The sequence below is a fragment of the Microplitis demolitor genome, chromosome 5 (assembly GCF_026212275.2).
Source record: "Microplitis demolitor isolate Queensland-Clemson2020A chromosome 5, iyMicDemo2.1a, whole genome shotgun sequence".
Taxonomy (NCBI): Eukaryota; Metazoa; Arthropoda; class Insecta; order Hymenoptera; family Braconidae; genus Microplitis; species Microplitis demolitor.
Genome location: NC_068549.1, coordinates 5,201,528 through 5,222,628, shown reverse-complemented (window position 1 = coordinate 5,222,628; position 21,101 = coordinate 5,201,528). Strand labels below are relative to the sequence as shown.

The 21,101-nt window shown below is 30.2% G+C and overlaps 4 protein-coding genes across 5 annotated transcripts; 2 read left to right on the top strand and 2 right to left on the bottom strand.

The window, feature by feature from the left end:
* The first annotated feature begins 184 nt into the window (after window positions 1-184).
* Window positions 185-3,391, top strand: LOC103580843 (malignant T-cell-amplified sequence 1 homolog). Its single transcript, XM_008562751.2, has 6 exons — window positions 185-344; window positions 418-570; window positions 652-752; window positions 833-966; window positions 1,288-1,355; window positions 3,172-3,391. The coding sequence occupies exons 1-6, from the start codon at window positions 334-336 to the stop codon at window positions 3,251-3,253; spliced, it is 549 nt and encodes a 182-aa protein (XP_008560973.1). The 5' UTR covers window positions 185-333; the 3' UTR covers window positions 3,254-3,391.
* Window positions 3,392-3,474: 83 nt separating this feature from the next.
* LOC103580862 (uncharacterized) lies at window positions 3,475-10,285 on the bottom strand. 2 transcript variants are annotated; one of them, XM_053739233.1, is made up of 11 exons: window positions 10,170-10,285; window positions 8,896-8,995; window positions 7,906-7,952; window positions 7,748-7,828; window positions 7,470-7,676; window positions 7,317-7,401; window positions 7,043-7,165; window positions 6,264-6,436; window positions 6,102-6,203; window positions 5,822-6,010; window positions 3,475-5,746 (listed from the first exon to the last, which is right to left on the bottom strand). In XM_053739233.1, the coding sequence occupies exons 2-11, from the start codon at window positions 8,957-8,959 to the stop codon at window positions 3,725-3,727; spliced, it is 3,093 nt and encodes a 1,030-aa protein (XP_053595208.1). In that variant the 5' UTR covers window positions 8,960-8,995; window positions 10,170-10,285; the 3' UTR covers window positions 3,475-3,724. The 2 variants fall into 2 exon arrangements, with proteins under 2 accessions (XP_053595208.1, XP_053595209.1); XM_053739234.1 differs by having other exon boundaries at window positions 7,043-7,153.
* Window positions 10,286-12,236: 1,951 nt separating this feature from the next.
* Window positions 12,237-13,818, top strand: LOC103580871 (WD repeat-containing protein 18). Its single transcript, XM_008562789.2, has one exon. The coding sequence runs from the start codon at window positions 12,537-12,539 to the stop codon at window positions 13,791-13,793; it is 1,257 nt and encodes a 418-aa protein (XP_008561011.1). The 5' UTR covers window positions 12,237-12,536; the 3' UTR covers window positions 13,794-13,818.
* Window positions 13,819-16,940: 3,122 nt separating this feature from the next.
* On the bottom strand, window positions 16,941-20,821 carry LOC103580880 (interleukin-6 receptor subunit beta). Its single transcript, XM_008562799.2, has 4 exons — window positions 20,655-20,821; window positions 19,918-20,217; window positions 17,914-18,071; window positions 16,941-17,265 (listed from the first exon to the last, which is right to left on the bottom strand). Exons 1-4 carry the CDS (start codon window positions 20,749-20,751, stop codon window positions 17,083-17,085), a joined length of 738 nt encoding a protein of 245 aa, XP_008561021.1. The 5' UTR covers window positions 20,752-20,821; the 3' UTR covers window positions 16,941-17,082.
* Between the last annotated feature and the right edge of the window lie 280 nt (window positions 20,822-21,101).

Below are 21,101 nucleotides of genomic sequence, written 5' to 3'. Positions count from 1 at the left end.
TCCAAAAATTTTGAAATTAATAAGTGCATTTTTTATAAACATTATTTTTTAAATTATTCACTCTACTTATTAATAATTTAAAATTTGTCTGCCTGCTACATTCACACTCATACAATTTGTTAAATGAGCGACTGTGCGCGCGCACTTATTCCATTCGAGTTCAAATTTTGCCAACTTTAAGAAAAAAATTACACCATCGCCATATTTAAAAAATACCGTATGTGATATATATTTTTGTTTATTCACAATATATATTACTGATATTTAAAAAATTAAAAAATATAAATTTTATTTTATTTGTAATTTAAAAATTAAAAATTCCATTGAGATACAATGTTTAAAAAGTAAAATAATTTATTATTGAGTATAATTAATTGTATTTACAAAGATATCGATAACCATAAATATTATTTTCAGATTCGATGAAAAAGACAGTGTTTCTGGTGTCCAACAATTGAAATCATCGGTTCAAAAAAGTATTAGATCAAAATTATTAGAATTGTATCCTTATCTTGAAAGTCACATTGATCAGATAATTCCTAAAAAAGATTCTTTTCGTCTTGTAAAATGGTAGGGCTTTATTAATTTATGATATTTTTTTTAAATTATTATCAATTATAATTATGAAATTTTGTTTTTTATTATTTTTAGTCACGATCATATTGAAATTATGGTTAATGGTTCTGGGGAACTTCTTTTCTTTCGTCAACGAGAAGGACCATGGATGCCTACGTTAAAACTTCTTCACAAATGCAAGCATAATAAACTATAAATATATTTATTATTTTATTGATATTGATAATAATATAAATTATTGTTTTTAAATATTTAGATCCTTTTTTCCTGCCAATAGAACAAGTAGACAAAGGTGCTATTAAATTCGTTCTCAGTGGCGCTAATATTATGTGTCCTGGTTTAACATCAAAAGGTGCTAAGATGACCCAAGTATCAAAAGGAACTGTCGTTGTATCCTTTTTTTATTTTATAAAAACTAATTAAAAATTATCTCGTAGAAATAGTGGCTCTGGAGACCGATTATCGGCCATGAATACTTGGACAATTTTAAGTAAAAATTTTCAGGACAATACGCGAAAATATAACAGATTTTTCTACCATCACTCCAGCGATATTTTCAGTCGGAAAAATGCACAAGACATATTTCCTTGTAAGATTTTCATCTTTTGAGCTCCATAAATATTTAAAACGTAATTACAAACTAAAATTCGTAAAGTCGGTTATTACTGCCGACTCTTAAATTATAATATTTTTCTTAATAAATATATAAAGGCGGTTATGGCAGAAGGAAAACAACATGCGTTAGCTGTTGGTGTGACTACGCTATCAACTGAAGACATGTAAGTATTTTTAAAAAATAAGAAACCATTATTTATGTAAAATTGAAAATTACGCGAAGAAAAATGGAGACAAAAAATGGACGAATTTTTATGTTGTCGACCAAATTTGAAACAGGAAATTGTAGTCACCAAAAAATTACTAGACTTTAGTACAATTTTTATTCTGAGCCTCTAATAATTTTTAATTTTCTATTATTCTTGATTTAGATAAACAATTTCCATCACAATTTATCATTAAGTTTCAAGTGTATATTTTAAACTTCCCGCTAAGAAAATTGAAAATTTTCAAAAAAAGGAAGTCATTGGTTTCGGTCCGGTTTTCGGAAACTGAATTTTCAACAGATTTCGATGTTTTGAGGGCCTAGGAAGCTATTCTGACTATTTTCGAGATGATGTCCGAGTGTATGTATGTATGTAAATATTTTTGTAACTTTTGAAAGAATGAACCAATTTGGTTTTTTGACGTTTGAAACGACTCATTAATTCCAACAATTTGTGAGAAATTGAGCATAATCGACAGTATATTCGGAGATGTTCTAAAAATAAACTTTTTTCAATAATGTTCTTTTTGGATAACTTGCAACGTACTTGATGGATTGATTCCAAAATCTAATCAGCTCTAAAATTTTATAAGCCTCATCGGATGCCATCTCAATCATAAAAATCGGTTTATTTGTTCAAAAAAATCCTTATTAAAAAAGTTTCAAAAAAGTGTATTTTTTTAATAAAATTCAAATCGTTGAACTAGTTGATGACAGTTTTTATTAATGTTAATAGTTAAAAAACTGCTTCGAATGTCACCTTGAACGTCAAAATCGATTCATTATTTGAAGATATTGGTGATGAAAAAAAAAAAAAAAAAACAAAACGATTTACTTCATTTTTCCAGAATAACTCATGATATTATTTATCAAATGTTTCAGAAATTTTTTTAATGTTAGAGGTCCAAAAACTGCGTCGTGCTCTTTGAACTTCAAAATCGGTTAATTATTTCCAAAGATATTGCTAATATAAAATTATAAAAGCAACGATTTACTTCATTATTTTTTTTGTTATTGTTTATTACAGTAAGACCTCGTTATAAGACTAGCTCGGGGCTGTAGGGGAAAAAATTTTTAGAATTGAGGTGCACCCACGATTGCACTTAACAGCGTTTGCGCCCAAACCTCGCTATAAGACTATCGCCGTTTTATTTATGTATTCGGTTCAACTCTACTCTATTATACAGTGAATCTATTTCATATATAATCATAAATAAACAGAATTTAGTCGTTCTTTTCTGTTAATTAATTATGTGATACCACGAAATTTAAAGTATTCTTTATGAAAATAAATTATTTAATGTATAATCTTTATGTATGTACATTTTATCTCGATTTTAGTCGTACTGGTCGTTAGTCTTATAGCGAGGTTTCGGCACAAAACTTTTATTGAGTAGTTGGTGGGGGAAGTGTTTCGAGCGAGTTTTAACGAATTGAAGGGAAGAGTCTTATAACGCGTAGTCTTATAACGAGGTCCTACTGTATTTGAATTTTTGTAATGGTAAATGCGAAATTACTTATTCGAATTCGAAGAGCTCAAAAATGTATTAACAATAGTATTTTCGAACTCAAGTACTCGAAAATAGCGGGAAGTTTTAGGGTTGGCCCGCAGGGTCAGGTAGTTTTTAAAATTTTTTTAGTGCAGTATAATAATTTTTTGACGCACAACTTTCCATTTTAAGTTTTGTCGACAGCATAATAAAAATCCGTACATTTTGACCGACCATTTCTCTTCTTGTGTAATTAATTGCATTAACAAAAATAATTTATTTCAGAGCCAAAGTTAATAAAGGTGTAGGAGTTGAAAACTGTCATTATCTAAACGACGGTTTGTGGCAGATGAAACCCGTCAAGTAATTAATTAAATTAAGGTTCCTATTTATACACTAACTTATAATACAATTAATGTGAAAATTCGCGCAATCTTGTAATCAATTATTGCCACTAAATATTGATTGTAATTTTTTATTTGTATAAATGAAATCATGAAATTTATATCATACAATAGTCATTATTATTTTTTAATATATATTTTTTACCCACTAAAAATACAGAACAACTTTTTAAATTGCATTTAAATACATAACTAAGTTACTACTGTGAATATCAATTAATAAAAATAATAATTTTATATATCAAAAGCATATATTTGCTAATTTTATTTAATAAGATCATGTCGGTTGTAATTAATCAGAAATATTAAGTAAAAAGTACAGTAGTAAAAACAAAATAACTGAATGTCTAAAAAAAAGTATTAGCTAATAATTAGATTATTATTATTTTTACACTTATTAGTTTCATTTGTTATTATTATCGTTATATTGATGCTCATTTAGCATCACCCTGTCCATCGCCTTGATTATCAGAGGGTCCTTGTCGCTCTGGTTCCCCGTGATTGGGAGCAGGTGAGTACGCAGAGTTGCCACCTTCGGCATTGGGACCAGCACCTGATCCAGCTACAGCATTACCAGGAGGATTAGTATCGCCTACTGTGTGAGGTGACTGTGGATGGTAGGGACTGTGAGGACTGTGTGGACTGTGAGGTCCGTGAGGATGCGGTCTTCCCATGGGGTGGGGAGAATATTGAGAGTACGGTTGATGGTAGTAAGAATGAGTGTACTGGGGATAGGGTTGATGGTATGGTTGCTGACCGTAGCCGTAAGATGGATGCGGTGGTCGCGGTGCGAGTGGAACATTTTGTGCCTGTGGTTGTCCACCGGGTGGTTGGTACTGCTGAGAGTAACCTTGTCCGGGTGGAATCATTGGTGGTGGGCCGTGTGGATTCCCTGGGCCTTGAGGTGTCATTACTTGGGAAGGCATTGAATGATTGGGCATCATATTTGGTGGCTGGTGAGGATTGTGCTGCAGAGATGGAACAGGAGATGAGGATGGTGGTGTTGATGGTGGGTTTGGCATTCCTGGTGTTGAAGCTGTAGGAAGTTGAGATTGTTGGTGTGGAGATGGCTGGGGTGGGGGCGGTGGTTGATGATGAGGTGGTTGTTGTTGGTGTTGTGGCGGGGGTGGTGACTGTTGATGCTGCATTGATGGAGGCTGATGTGGCATAGGTTGTTGGTGTTGCGAAGGTGGACCTTGATGTTGAGACGGCGGGCCTTGATGTTGAGACGGTGGACCCTGATGTTGAGATGGTGGACCCTGATGTTGAGATGGTGGACCTTGATGCTGGGAATTAGGCCCTTGGTGTTGTGAATTAGGGCCTTGATGTTGAGAAGACAAGCCTTGATGTTGAGAAGGTGGACCCTGGTGTTGAGAAGGTGGACCCTGATGTTGGGAAGATGGACCCTGGTGTTGGGAAGGTGGACCCTGATGTTGAGAAGGTGGGCCTTGATGTTGGGATGGCGGACCTTGATGTTGAGAAGGAGGTCCCTGATGTTGAGATGGAGGACCTTGATGTTGGGATGGAAGTCCTTGATGCTGGGAAGGAGGACCTTGATGTTGAGACGGAGGACCTTGGTGTTGAGATGGAGGGCCTTGATGTTGAGGCGGGGGGCCTCCTTGGTGCTGTGAAGGAGGTCCTTGATGCTGTGTTGGGCCTTGATGTTGGGAAGGTGGTCCTCCTTGATGCTGTAAAGGCGGACCTTGATGTTGCGAAGGTGGGCCTTGATGCTGCGAAGGTGGGCCTTGATGCTGTGAAGGTGGGCCTTGATGCTGCGAAGGTGGACCTTGATGTTGTGAAGGTGGACCTTGATGTTGTGAAGGTGGACCTTGATGTTGTGAAGGTGGACCTTGATGTTGCGAAGGTGGACCTTGATGTTGAGAAGAAAGCGCTTGATGTTGCGGTGTAGGAAGATGATGTTGAGCATTCTGTTGTTGATGCTGTTGATGAGGAGCTGGAGGAGATTGTTGGTGTGGTGACGGTGGAGGTGGTTGATGTGGTAAAGGAGGTTGAAGTGGTTGATGCTGAGACGGTGGAGGTTGTGGATGCTGTGGAGTCGGTGCTTGAGACTGTAGAGAAGGTGGCTGAGAATGATTCGGAGGCTGTGGTTGTGACGATTGATGTTGCGGCGGCATTATTGTCGGATGTTGAGGTGCAAGATGAGGAGGCTGTTGTGACACTTGAGACTGTTGTGATTGATGTGTTATTTGCTGTGTTTGAGGTTGCTGTGGAATCAGAGTGGGTGGTTGTTGATGCTGTTGTTGCGGTGGCAGTGGTTGGTGATGAGCTGGACTAACTGATCCTGGATAACTCATTGTATTGCCTTGAGCATTGACATTTGCTTGAACAGGAGAATCCAGTTTTCCTTCCATGAAAGGTGGAGATGGACTTCCCTTCTTCACCTCTATTGCTTTCTCCGATTCCTGAAATTTCTTCTCAGCGCCTTCATTCTCAGTCTGAATGAAGTAAAAATCGTTTTTTGTTAATGATATATTTTTAAAAAATTTACAACAATAAGATGATAAATTTACCTCTGCAGTGTTGTCTTCGTTCATTACTGCCGGTGTCGGAGTAGGAGTAGAGTTCGGTGTTGAGTCACTGGATGCTGGTCCATCAGATCGAGTTTCATCATTGCCTCTAACTCTTTCACGACGTAAAAGTTCATATTGACGTTCTACCATTTTATTGAACGTATCTTCATCAACTGCTGGTTTACAATGCTAACAAAATTTCAGTACAACATAGTTAGAGATTTAAATTTATATAATTAATTTTAATAAAAATCACTAAAAATTTGAATAAAATAAAAACCTTTTTCAATTCTTCTTGAAATATTTCACTTGTTTCAATAAATTTGCGTTTTTTAGCTTCAAATTTTTCTTCTATTTGTTGTAACTCGGCTTCTAATTTTTTCTATAAATAAAACACAAATGTTAAGCTTGTTAATAAAATATGAAAAATTTTTCAATTTACCTGATGCATAGTAAGCGACTGGACTTGACGTCTTAGTACTTGCATTCGTTGAGTTGTGACTACAGAACGAACATCAGGAACAACAGTGTCACTAAATATTTCATTTATTAAACGATGATTTCGAGTGTAACGGGAATAAGCCACGTGTTTAACAGAGTAACCATCATCTTGGTCTGTAAATAAAATATATTACTTTTATAAGATACACAGTAAAAAATTTACGGAATGAACGCGGAGAGGATGACTTTTTATTTATTCACTCCCCTTTGGAGTGAAATTCACTCCGAATGGGAGTTATCGAGGAGCGGATGATTTTTTATTTATTTAATTCCCTCGAAGTGAATTTCAACCAGAAGGAGTTTCGGAAAATATTAATTATAAAAAAAATTACTAATACATAGTGAGCTTAGGTCTTCGATATTTTGACATTTATATTGAGTACGGAAATAATTACGAGTTCCCTTTCCATATATTCACGCGAAATTAGTTTTAAAAATTATAAGCAGCTGATAATAAAACTTTGACAAATATAATTCCACTGAGTCACAAACTGTCGTATGACTTACATCAATCATACCACGAGATGACATTGCATTTTGTACCGAAATATAAAATATTCCCATAAAAACTATGTCCCATAAAAACTCCGCATGCGGAGTGATTTTTTTTAAACTTTGGAACTCCGAGTGAAGGAGTTAATTCGGATTGAAATAAAATCCGTATTCACTCCCGATTTTTTGCCGTCTACTAATTTATTAATTAAACAAATAATTGCATACCATCTTCATCTTCAGCTGGCAAAATATCTATTCGTCTGTCTTGAGCCGCTTGACCTTTGCCGCCACTGGAGGAACGTTCATGAGTCTCACGGTCATCACTGCTTTGTTGTGCTACACATAATGCTGATATAAAAAAAATAAAGTCCTTAACATTATTAACTAATTTAATTATAACACTAACACCCATTTTCAAACGGACAATCGCATTCACTAAAAAAATATCTAAAATAAAAAATTTTTGTCATTGTTATTATTATTTGTTGCATAAAATTACCAGATTTTCCACGATTTTTAGCTGCAATGTACGCCAAGTATGCTGGTGAATTGTGGTAAGTTTTCAAACTTTTTTCATATTCAACCTAAAAAAAATTATTTATTTAAAATAGAGATCTAAGTATTTAGATAAATAAATAAATAAATTATTTACTTTTTCGGTTTCATATTCTTCTATAAATTCGGTTTTCTCTTCCTCTGGTAAATCTCTCCACATTTGTCCGATTATTTTTCCAATTTCCCATAATTTTAATTCTGGATTTTGGGCTTTTACTTGATCCCAAACTTTACGGCTGTATCTCATGTACGGCATTAGAGGTTTCTCTGGTGGTTTCGGTGGTTTTGGTAAACGTGAGTCAGCCTAAAATTTTAATTATTAATAAATAAAACCAATACACAAAGATATGTATGGTAAGATGATTTAAAACATACTGGAGTATTTTTTCCAACTTTTTGTGGGGTAAATCCTGGGTGTCCATGTGGAGTTTGAATAAAAGGACTGGATGAATCTTTCTGTAAATATACATATAAAAAAAAAAATGTAAATTATTGATTGAAACTTTAAAAATTTTTGTACATTCAATACTCACATTAGCACCAGATCCACTGCCACCCCCACCAGAAGCTCGTAAACGTTCTGCAAAAATAATATTATCAATAAAATATTTAATGGAGGGGGTAAAACGGAGTAGAGAGGGCGGGGGTACCTCAAAAATTTTAAAAAAGTTTGTTTTTTACAAATTTTAAAATCCCTTTTGTAAATATAACTGAGCATTATTTTGAATTTTTTCTATCGTTTTCGAGAAGTTTTTTTTTCTTATCAATTTACAATAAAAAAAACTCACAATGTCGCATTACTTAAGGTGTATTTTAATAACCAACTTGAAAATATTTACAAATTTTGAAATTTAATTGACTTTTAATCATTTTTTAATCTATTACTTTAATTAATATATAATTTCTAAAAATATCTTCTTTGAAATAAAAATTAACTTAAATCTTTTATTTTGAATTATTAATAAAGAGTGACTAAGAAATAAAATATTAACAATTTGAAATGATAGTTAAACTTTTGAAAAATCGATTGTCAGTCGAAAAATGTTATTGACTTCTGCTTTATGATAAAAACTATTAAAAAAAATTTTTTTTTTTTCATCGCATCCAATAATTATGTGAATTATAATTTGTCTATGTAAATTACTCACAAGAAAATTTAATTTAATCAAAATTTTCATCCAGAATTTTTTTTCACCTTTTTTAAAGGAGACTTTATTTTGTTCGAAACAAATAAAAATTTTTCTTCAACGACAACTTAAAATTACTTCTATTTATGGTAAGAAATCCAGGACTCAATTAGGGAACTGATTCCTGGTTACTCATGTATTTGTATATCTATATTTACTAAATATATGGAGTAGTCGGGTACTAATTTCCTGATCAAGTACTAGGTATTTTACCTTATTTTGAATATCATTAATAAAAAAGATGTAGCGTATTAGAGTCCCTAAAAATTTATTATTTTGAGTACTCCATTTTGCCCCTCTCTCCCCTATAAATAATAATTTAAATAAATAACTTACGGTTCGAAGTTACCATACTGGGAGTAGACAGTGCTACCTGTTTATAATTAGCAGGTAACGCCATGATAAATTATAAATCCTCAGATCGCGTTAGGATTTACTAGAAATTAAAAAGCATTTCATTAATTAAAAATAATTAAAATTCAACTATTTACTAAAGTACGTAACTTTTTTTGTACTTTAAGTTTAAATATTTATCATGATATGTCAATTTGAATATCATTTTAATGACGCTCATGATAATCAAATGATTAAAATAAATTAATTATGATCTATAAGTCATCAAATTTTTCTATAACAGTTTTTTAAAATTCTAATATAATTTTAATTATAATTGATTTTTAAAAAATAAATTTTAGCATTTTTTAATAAAATTTTTTTCTGGTCGAGTCTTTGCTTTTAATCAGAACTTTCATTTGACGTAATCCAAGTACTTGGTATTCTATAGAACTTTTTAATTTAAAATATTAATATAAAACAAAACTAAAACTTATTTTTAAAATATATAGTAATTTAAAATTTTAATGATATTTAGTCGATGATGATTTTTCTAACAACCTAAATTTAGATGACGTTAACAAAAAAAAAATTGTGTCAAAAATAAATTTCTATCGGAACTTTGGTTATTTTTTTTTTACTCCAATATGCTGCAATTTTCCTAAAATAAATAACATATTTCATTTATTTTAAATAGATTATAAATAATTAAATGCTGATGTTTTATTGGAAACTGATAATGATTAGTGATTAGTAATTTTTCGAGTAAAATCATCAGTAACCAAATGAAAAATTAAAAAGGGTGGGGTTAAGTTGAATGACTTACTCATAAACGTCATTATTTTTAAATTTCAAATGAAAATTTACATTAAAGTTAAAAAAAAAAAAAAGAAAAAAAAATTTACATTACAAAATACATAAAGGAAATTTTAATCAGTTAAAAATTAAACCAATTTTATCAAGTACTGTAACCGGTATTTAGGTGTCAAGTACGATCATTAAATAAAATTATTTAATAAAATATGAAAGCTGGTAAAAGAAAACTTACTAAGTATAAATTAATTAAAATAATTTAAAAAATTGGTGGCATTATTTAAATTAAATTACTTTGGATTATAAGTATTATTTTAATAGAGTATCGAGTGACGCTGGTGCGTCCATTGAATAACTGACGCTAAAAATTTCTTAAGTAATTAAATTATTTGAATTGAATTATAGGTTTGTTATCTGGTTTATGTATTTATCAATTGATTGTGTTAAAATAAGTTATAACTTACGTATTAATATAATAATTATATCATTACTTGCAGTGTATGAAATAAAATTTGTAATTAAACTTCTATTACTTTACACTCAACTTTTGTCCGCCATTAAAAAAATATATGAGTTTGCATCCGCCATGTTGGCTGTTTGACGCGCCATTTTCGCGGCCGCTTGTCAAAATAATTTTACTGCGGGTAAATTTAAAAATCTCTATTTATTTTTACAACATTTTTTTAAATTAATTTAGAATTAATTAACCCGAAAAATTTCAGACCTACTGATTTTATTATCATTTGAAAAAAATACATGTATTTAATTACACATAATATAATTTTATAATTATTTAATTTTTCTCCTATTTCTAATAAGTTATTTTTCGAATATTTAAATTTACCGCGCAAGTAATAAAAATAATTAATAAATTATTAATAAAAATAAAAGCTTTCAAGTATACTTTTTAGCCTTATTAATATAATTATTGACACTAATAAATTTCAATAAAATTATTAAATTTCAATTTTGAAATTTCGCGCCAAGGTAGCGCTACTGCGCGGCGCTGTATTCAACGTTCAAATTTTTGCTAAAGTGGGGAGGGTCGAATAAATCGCAAAATCGATTGTTTTGTATTAACTGGCGGTCCAATAGCAACAGTCAGTATCATCGACAACGGCAGTAGTAGTCCAGATCCTTCTTTACGTTTAAATAGAACCATAGTATTGCAGTTAATTCGCAGAATTATCCATAGATTTTATTGGTCATAGTAATTGTTTAATTAAAATGTGCAGTGTTAGTAAAATTAAAATTGTGCAAAGTGTTTTTGGTGTCGTTAAGTGTTGAGTGTTCGTGCTAGTGTAAAGTGTTGCGAATTGCTGATGCTGATAACTTCCAAGTTCTTGAGCAAAATCATCTGGCATCGTCTGGTGGGAAATAGCAGTTAAGTGACGTTTTTTGGCTGCAATACACTTGGAGCAATTTAATTCAAATCTCCAAGTGTATTAGGACACCCTTCTGCATATTATTTCCCCACCAAGGTTTGTTCAAGCACTCAAGTGTTTTTTTTTTTCTATTTTTTAAAAATATGTTTCTATTATATTCTGCCGCCACTTTATTGCGACGTACGATTTTTAGTTTTCTTCAATTTCTATTAATTTATTTTTCAACTTTTTAAATTTCCCGCGTAATTAATGAGAATAATTAATAAATTCTTGATAAGAATAAAAATTTTCGAGTATATTTTGTTGTCTAATCAATATAATTATTGACATAAATAAATTTTAATAAAACTATTACATTTCAATTTTGAAATTTCGCGCCAAGGTAGCGCCACTGCGCGGCGCTGTATTCAACGTTCAAATTTTTCAAAGGGGGGTGGGGGTTGAATCGTTGCAAATTCGATTTTGTATCAACTGGCGGTCCAATAGCGGCAGTCAGTATCATCGACAACGGCAGTAGTAGTCCAGATCCTTCTTTACGTTTAAATAGAAACACAGTATTGCAGTTAATTCGCGGAATTATCCATAAATTTTATTGGTCATAGTCATTGTTTAATTAAAATGTGCAGTGTTAGTAAAATTAAAATTGTGCAAAGTGGCTGTGGTGTCGTTAAGTGTTGAGTGTTCAGTACCAGTGTAAAGTGTTGCGAATTGCTGATACTGATAGCTTCCAAGTTCCTGAGCAAAATCATCTGGCATCGTCTGGTGGGAAATAGCAGTTAAGTGACGTTTTTTAGCTGCAATACACTTGGAGCAATTTAAATTAAATCTCCAAGTGTATTAGGACACCCTTCTGCATATTATTTCTTCACCAAGGTTTGTTCAAACACTCAAGTGTTTTTTTTTTAATTTTTTAAATATTTTTCTATCATATTCTGCCGCCATCTTATTTTAACATACGATTTAAAATTTTCTCCAATTTCTAATAATTTATTTTTCAAATATTTAAATTTACCGCGCAAGTAATAAGAATAATTAATAAGCTACAGCTGCTCGCAGCTCATTTTGAAATGCACCTATAAATAATTTAAAATTGTATTTTCGCGCCTTTAGTTTTAAAATTATTATTCTACGCATGCGCTCGAAATATCAGAAAAATTATTTATTAATTGGTAAATAAATTATGAATTAAATAATTTTATAAATTATTATAATCATTTATTGACAAATTTTTTATTTATTTTAATAATTGACTTTTTTAAAATTAATAAGTTCGTAACTGACCGGATGTAAACATTGATCACGAAAGTAACAACACGAAAAATTAAAATAGTGAGTTCGATAGCACGTGGTGTTACAATCAATCATAACCTCAACATTTAAATATTTTTATACATATACATATAAACATTATTTATATAATCAATCAGTTATTAAAAGTGATTAAAAATGATTCGGACATCCAGAGAAGTTTTAGTGACAAGTGATAATTCTGGAGACACATGGAGTGCATCAGTGTGGGATCCAGTGACCGGGTCTCTATTGATGACATACAGAAATCCATCAGCAACAAATCATCATTGCCTAAGTATCCTCAGTGACAGTTACATGCTGGCAGCAGACATAAAAAAATCACGTTTGTATTTCTGGGCCCTGAATAGCCAGATTCCAGTTTCCAATTTATCATCAACGACACCAGGAAAAGTTTCAGCGTTGGCTTGTGCACCCAATGGTCACTATCTTGCAGCAGCAATAAACGAAAATATATTTATTTGGCAGTTATGTACAGGAAAATTATTAAGAACATTATCAAGACACTATCAGACAGTAACATGTTTAGTTTTCAGTTCAGATAGTTCGCGATTTTCTAGTGGCGGTGAAGACAGTCTGGTATTTCTATGGGGATTGACAAGTGTAGTTAATAATTACAATGATGCTGCTCCTGTTTATAAATTTTCACATCACACTGGTCCAGTCAAAGACATTTATCTCGGTAATTTTTCACAACGAGCCCGTCTTGTCACCGTATCCTTAGACAGGACAGCAAGAATTTATGACACGTGCACTGGAACTCTACTGCTGACGTTAATATTTGATGTTCCTCTTACGTCAGTTTCTATGGATATAATTGAATGCAATTTATTTGTCGGGTGCATTGACGGTAATATCAGACAATTTGAATTACGAAATCCACCGCGTAATTTAGAATATCATGTGTCTGAAGAAAAAAATTTGATTGTCTTCAAAGGACACACTGGAAGTGTTACTAAACTATCGGTGTCTGTTAATTGTACGACACTTTTATCAGCAAGTGCTGATGGGAATGTTAATTTATGGGATATACCAAGTCAGCAAATTACAAGAACGATAACGTTGAAGGGACCGGTTGTTACAGCATTTTTTACACCAGCGTATTCAAATTATCATGCTGATAAATTTGAATCTAAAATATTAGTGCGGCCACTCCAGAGCGCGCTTTATGAAAATGACAAAGACGCGGTTTTAGAAATTTTAACTGATTCTGATTGTCCGCTTCTCAATCCGGAGTTTTATTTCAAAAGTAATTTATCTGCGGGAAATGCCGATGACATCCAGACCAGACTGATGGAATCAAATGACGAGAACAAGAGATTGATTAAAATTAATAATGAGTTATATAATAATTTAATTAAAAATTTAATGTCTTCGAAAATGAATGGGTCATAAAATAAATAAACTCAATGTCAATTTATTTACCTTATTTTATAAATAGACTTTTATTTAGCCAGTCTTTGAATTGCTCTGTTGTATCTCGAGTACAATAACATGTCGCAAGGAAACGGTTGGTTGAATCTTATGAATTTGAATTTAAATCCATTGTCCTCTGGAAGTTGTGTCACTGTATTCTGAAGCAATTAAATTAATTTGAGTACTCGATATTTACTAAAATGATAATGCTTAATTTTTAAATAGTTGTCACTAAAAAATTATCTAGTTCATAAATTTATTTTAAATATATTAATTTTTTAATATAACTTTTAATTGAAATAAACAGGAAAAATTGATGAGTTATTTTCTTCATTAATAAATTATAAATACTCGACTGTTTGGGGAATCCTTTAATTAGATTACGACAACAAAGTAAAATTATATGAATGTGATATCTTGCCTGGGTAGTCAGTGATGATTTATTTCGTCGAAATAATTAGAAACTTCGGTATAAACGCGTAAAATAATTATTTTACGGGGGAGAATTTGAATGACTAATTATTGAAAATTACGACAGAGGATCTATGACCTGTATTCTTCGTGTTCATGACCGGTTTTCACCTACGACTCGTACGGACTCGTTGGTGCATGTGAATAGTATACATAGATTTCTAGCCATTGGTCCTCGTTAGACTCAGCAGATTCCATAGAATAACATAAATACTATACATACCGTCGGTTCAAGGTGAACACCCGCAGCAAACTCTTTCCCATCAAAAAAAGCTCGGCCCAAGATCTTCCGCACTCTGCTTTTGGTACATATAGGGACTGGTAATTTTGATCACGGTTAAAAAATTATGACATAAATGTATTAGTTTATACGGTACAATTTGAATATACTGACCGCGATTGTCGAAATAAACTAAATAATAAAAAAAAAAGAGTAATATAATTTTTGTCGTTGATAAATGCCAGCACGTGGTCTTTGACGCGTATTGCTGATTTACAGTTCTTCAGCATATGATTGAGCTGAGTTATTTCTGATGCACTGACTAAGACATTTCTTGACCAATTCTGATCATGTTAGTGACGAACGACTAAAATTTAAAAAAAGTTTACATTAAAAATATTTTTTTTATAAAAAAAAAATTATTGATGAATTTTTAAACTTTTCTTAAACCGACTAGGATGTATGAGATGTTTTAATTTTTTTTTTTACTTTATTAATAAGAATTTTAATTGTAGGCTAATTTTTAAGTCAAGTGGTAATTAAATAAAAAAGCAATTTTTTTTTTTAAATGAGTAACGAAAAATATCGATAATTATTTAATGTTTTGTTATGGAACTAGAAAAAAAGTATGGTGATAATTATTAATGACAAAATTTATATCAAATGGGAGTAAACTTACATAATTTTTATACTAGGGGTGATCTTTAATTAAAAAAAAAAAACGTAATTGGTAAAACGTAGGTATTTGTTAAAAATATGTATCTATTCAATCAACTTTTGTAGTAGACTGATACATTCAAAATTTTTTATTTATTTTATAATTTAAATTTAATTTGGTGTTAATTTTACATACTAAAATAAGTTAACTATAAATAAATTATTACCACTGAGTGATTCTCTTTACTTTTAAAAATAATTTTAAGAAAGTGCAATACTAATAATATTTAGATTCAATACTTGACCTATAAGATGTTTTAAATTTTTTGCGCAAATTGTCTAGAGAGCTTGTGGAGCAGTAGATAACTGAAAAATAATATAAGTTACGACGGGTATGACAAAACAAATATTACTAACACAGCTATATTTAAAAATACATATTTTTCGCATAGAAATTCATATCATACTTGTAACTATCGCTGTAGTGCTTTTACTTATTTTTAAACTAATAATGCACTACAGTGACAAGTCATTTACCCAGTTAGGTATTCTTTTATTCATCCAGTAGGGCTTTATTCCAACGCTGGTTTTGATAAATTTGAATCTCGGATTATAGATTTTCCTGATTTTTTCCGCATCTCACTTTTTATTTTTTCCCTTACAAGTTTATCCCTTCAGCCAGCCTTTCCTTTATCCTCTCTGTTCTAGATATTTTTTATCACTTCCTCACTGTAAAAAATTTTAGGTGTGAAAATGTTCCTCGATGACTTTACACAGTCTGATCGGGATAAACTGACGGTGTGAAATTTTTTTTTGGTATGAAATATCGAGCGGTGTACTTTTAACACGGTATGAGTGTTTTACTTCACACTGTTCGGTGTTATTACATCAAATATTGTCCGATAATATAATCTGAAGTTAAAAATTATCAAATAATATATAAGCTGCAGTCCTAGTATATCATTATTATTATTGAGGCAGACTATTTTAAAATAAAAATTTAATATCTTAGTGTCGAAGTAATCGAGATTTTGAATAAAGAATTCAAACAACAGATAAATATAAATTTTTATTTGAGTATATATTTATTATAAAATAAACACTTAAATAATAAATATAGAATGATATATTACAAAAAATATAAATATGTTAGAATAATCTATATACATTAGGGTGCGTCATTTCGGAGCAACATTTTTTTTTTTTTAAGTGCATGTGGAAAAAATCATAGTTCAACACAAAAAAAAAATTTTCGCGCAAGAAAAAAAATTCTAATGTCCCGATTACAGACCGAGCTCATTGAAAAATTCGATTTTCCCATTTAAATAACATGGGAAAAATTTTTTTTTAGCTTTAAGTATTTTTAACTTTTTAACATATCAATGGATGGAATAGACTAATACATATATTTGTAGGAAATTGAACGCTCTACAAAAAAGGTTTCTTATCATTTTTTTAAATCCATCTGTTCAAAAGTTATTAGAACTCGAAGTAAAGTTGGAGATGTTTTTGCTTTTCCGGCGAAACTATCAGACTTATCACTAAATGTAAGGTTTTTTTTTTTGACAATTTTATTCTCTACAAATTATTATCAGTCGAGTTTTTTAAAATTCCGCATTGTTTTCTAGTTACTTTCAGTTTAATTTCAAGCTCTTAAAAAAGTGGTTCTGATCGATTTCAAGAGCTCGACATTAAGATCCTTGATTATTATTTTGTATAAAAACATATTTTATTTTTTAAATGAACTGGACTCAGAAAAAATTTAAAAACAACAGTGATTCTGATAATTTTTTTTTTATTTATTCAAATAGTTGTTACATATCATGGTCGCAAAGACAAGATAAACATCAAAGTTAAATTGTAGAAACAACAAGTCAATTATTTTTTACCGTCGGCGAGATTTAAATAAATAAATCACAGTTAGTAATTACTAATTGGCGTTGTCTCGAATGTAATATCACTAAACCGACTCCATTTATTGTTGCCTTTTACTAACGCACTTTTTATAGACACTCTTACGTCATAAGCACTATTTGGATATTTCAAATCTGTTAAATTGTAGTATTTTTTATTTTGATGCACATGATCCGTAATTTCAATTACCTAAGTATCAGAATTAAATATTATTTTTTCTAGTTGTAATTAAAAGTATAAATAAAATAAATAGTATATTGTGTAACAAGGGATGAAACAAGATGATTTCAAACCAATATAATTGGCTGACATCACTCATAATTTTAAATCGTGTGTCATCCTGAGTTACACCATATTTTTCATGATTACCTGCATCGGAACTTAAAGTTCCAGTGTTAGCAGCCAGTAATAAACAAGTTAATTTCAAACCGATGATGCGGAGAATTGTTAGAGAATGAGAAATCTGTGATTTACAGTCACTTATCAAATAGTAAATAAAAAAAAATATTATTTTCACTCATTTTTTAGTAATTTCATTTGGTTAATTAAAACTCACTTAAAAAATAAAATGAGTAAACTGTATGACAAGCAAACAAATGAGATTAATAAGGTTGCAAATGAACATTAAATATAACTAACATTGGGCAGAAACAATGGTGTTTCTTCCCTTGAAAAGAACATCAATTGTTTCTGCCCGCTGTATGAAGGTATTTTTGAATTACGAATTCGCTAGCAGTTGTTAGCAAAATCGGCTTGAAATTAGCTTTTTCCGACTGGCTGTAGAGACACTGAAACTTTAAGTTTCGATGCTGGTATTATGAAAATAAAATGTATTACCTTCCATGTATCTTTTGGGTCTAACTGACTTTTATAAGCTATTTTGTGATGTAAACCTGGAGGAAAAAATTCCATTGGAAAAGGCACAGACCAGTATAGTAATGCACTATTTGATGTTTTATTTATTACTGATAAATGTTCAGGTTTAGCAGGAATTACTGAAATTTATTTTCATAAGTATATTTTTTTATTTCATTTATATTAAAAATTGTTAATAAATTTAATTTGGTTTTTTTTTTTATATTGAATGGAGACCGACCAAAATAACGCGGACAAAAATAAGTCGGTAAAAATTTACTATTATTAGATAAAGGGGAAGATGGGAATCTGTGTATTGCCATAAAAAAAACCAACATCAAAAATTTGATACACTGTAAAAATTTTGTCGTGAATACGGATTTTATTGCAATCCGAATTTTCACCGTTACGCAGAGTTTCAAAGTTTACAAAAAAATCACTCTACGTACGGAGTAAAAAGGAAATTTTTTCAGCGGTGTATTTTTATCACGGTATGAGTATTTTTTTTCACACCGTTCGGTGTTATTAGCTCAAATAAACATTATATACCATTTAAATACCTACTGTCGAATTAATTGAAAATTTGAAATAGACTCTAAAAAATTTTGGTGATAAAATGGGCCCCGAAAATTTTACACGGCCATGTAGTGTGAAATAACGGTGTAAAAAATCCTCGATATAAATTATTCATCCATGTAATTTTAACACGGTGTAATCAACTTTTTTTAACACCATTCCGTGTTACTTGTTATAATTTTAATTAATGAACAACAAATGATATTGAACATTCTTACTCAGATAGCAAAATGACATCTTAATAAGTTCTAAACGAGTTTCTATTTATGATTTGGACGTCTGATCAACATCTTAAAGAAGTCTTTAAGAAGTTATCAAGATGTCAAATGAGCCACCTATCGAACTCAGTCCGACGTCTTTCAAAAGAGTTCTTTTTTCAGATTTCGTAAATAAGACTTCATTATAAATTTACCATGATGTCTTTAAGGAGCTCCTAATTTTGACTTCATAAAGAAGTTAAAAAAAGAATCCATTTAGACTTCAAAAACTTGAAGTTTTATTTATGGAGTCTTCAAGAACTCTTAATTAAGAGTTCTTAAACATGACACCTTTAAGAAGTCATCATAAGACTTCTTGAGGACTCCTTTAAAAAAACGTCGTAAAGAAGTCATTCCGTCTTTAATGTTTTTTAGGTAGTTACTTAATCAATGACTATATTAATTTTAATTGGATATTAAATAGTATTTTGAACATTTAAATATCTTTATTATTATATTTCTTAACGCAAATTATCATAAAATACACATTTACACCGCCTAAATTTAACACAATATTTAGTGTAATTTTCACACCAAAATTTGTATACCGAGTCATTTACACTACACCGAGTCCAAAAATTTCTTACAATGTAAAGAACTTAAAGACTTACACCAATGATGTCGTAAACGTTCTAATTCACACGGTCCTAAATTTAACACCATGTGACGTGTTACTTTCACACCGACAGTTTTGAAAATTTTAACACCGACTCATTTACACGAAACCGTGAACTTTAAATTTTTTACAGTGTATATAAAAAAGAAGGATATACACTGAGAAAAAAAAATACTTTTGTTAAGAACATTTACTTGATACAATAACATATATTCTTGATAATTTTCAAGAATATATAATTTTGTCTCAAGAATTCGTAGAATTGAAGGAAATAATTTTTATTTAATTCAAGTAAAGCTATTCTTTTGTTTACTCATAATATAATATCAAATTCATATAATAACAAAAATAAATTTGATGCTCTTTTCTCAAGAAATTGATAATTAATAATAATAAAATAAATATTTTTAACGGATTTCTTGAACCGAAAAATTCTTGTTTCGAAAATAGTACTTTTTTTTCTCAGTGTATAGTAAACGGAAACATAAGTTTTATTATAGTTATTTTGATCTAACACGATTGATAAATATAACTTACCATTTGCAAAGTGATGGAAATTATAAATTTTTGTTAAATTACCCACACGATTACTCACAGTCATTATGAAACGGTAGTATTCAATTGTCATTCTGTACATGGGTATAGTTGTCATATTCCAAATACAAAAATTTTGGGAACTGTTGATATTTCTTTCAGGACAGGGATATATTTTCCTATTTATAATGTAACATAGGGTATAGTTTGTTGCAATGCAATTTTCAACTGGATCCCAAGTGCATTTTAAAGATTCCCAGTTGTCTGAAACGCAGCTGAAGTTGTTTGGTAGCTGTGGTAGAACTTAAACAAAATTACAAAACTAAATTAAAAGATCAAATGAAATATTTTAAAAAATCGAATTATATACTGAATAAACATTCACAGCTTTAATTATAATTATTCTTAGTTATCATAACTGTTTGAAGATAAAATTACAAAATTTCTGTTATATAAAATATAGTTTTGCTAAAATATTTCTATTGAATTTTATTGAATAGAAGCTAAGAATAAAATAAATATATAAATACTCATGATAAACTAAGCAAATAATTATTTCTAGAAGGTTTTATTGATTTGAAATTTGGTGTAATTAATGTAAAATAACAAAAAAAAAAAATTATTTTTAATTAAATTCGATATAAAAAAATCAAAATCATAGTTTATTAGAAAACACTCAGTAATATTTCTATTTGTTTCTATATATTTATATTTATTTATGATAAAATATTTTTACTTACTTTCTGATGTTTCAAGATAATTAGCACAGGCATCTGCTGAATTTTCATGAATTAAGCCGATTAAAACAAAAATTATTGGTTGCCAAAAATTCTTCATTTTATTGAGTTTGTTTTAGAATTTTTATAATTTAATATGAAGAACAAAGTTAATTTAATAGTAAATGGATGTTATTAAATAATTTTTATTACTAGTTATTATTATCGTTATTGACAAATATTTCTTGGAAGCTTTTAAAAAATCAATTAAGAAATTTTTTTATCTTAATTCGATCTAATTAAACACTAATGGAATTCTTGACATATATTTTTAAAAACTATTCACTTTTAACTTCCCGTCATAAAAATTAAAAAAAAAAAAGGAAGTGGTTGTTTTTGGTCCGATTTTCGAAAATCGACTTGAGATCCTGAAAAGTTCTTCTGACCATTTTGAGATGGACGTCCGCGCAC

Bases quoted from the DNA above. Each gene is read 5' to 3' on its own strand.
- LOC103580843 (XM_008562751.2), top strand. The intron at 571-651 runs GTAGGGCTTTAT...TATTATTTTTAG, and splicing joins TCTTTTCGTCTTGTAAAATG to TCACGATCATATTGAAATTA. The intron at 1,356-3,171 runs GTAAGTATTTTT...AATTTATTTCAG, and splicing joins ACGCTATCAACTGAAGACAT to AGCCAAAGTTAATAAAGGTG.
- LOC103580862 (XM_053739233.1), bottom strand. From the start codon at position 8,959: ATGGCGTTACCTGCTAATTATAAACAGGTAGCACTGTCTACTCCCAGT. The intron at 7,953-8,895 runs GTAAGTTATTTA...TTATTTTTGCAG, and splicing joins CAGTATGGTAACTTCGAACC to AACGTTTACGAGCTTCTGGT. The intron at 7,166-7,316 runs GTAATTTTATGC...TTTTTATATCAG, and splicing joins TAAAAATCGTGGAAAATCTG to CATTATGTGTAGCACAACAA.
- LOC103580871 (XM_008562789.2), top strand. From the start codon at position 12,537: ATGATTCGGACATCCAGAGAAGTTTTAGTGACAAGTGATAATTCTGGA.
- LOC103580880 (XM_008562799.2), bottom strand. From the start codon at position 20,751: ATGAAGAATTTTTGGCAACCAATAATTTTTGTTTTAATCGGCTTAATT. The intron at 20,218-20,654 runs GTAAGTAAAAAT...ATTTTGTTTAAG, and splicing joins TTATCTTGAAACATCAGAAA to TTCTACCACAGCTACCAAAC. The intron at 17,266-17,913 runs GTAATACATTTT...TCTGATACTTAG, and splicing joins ACCCAAAAGATACATGGAAG to GTAATTGAAATTACGGATCA.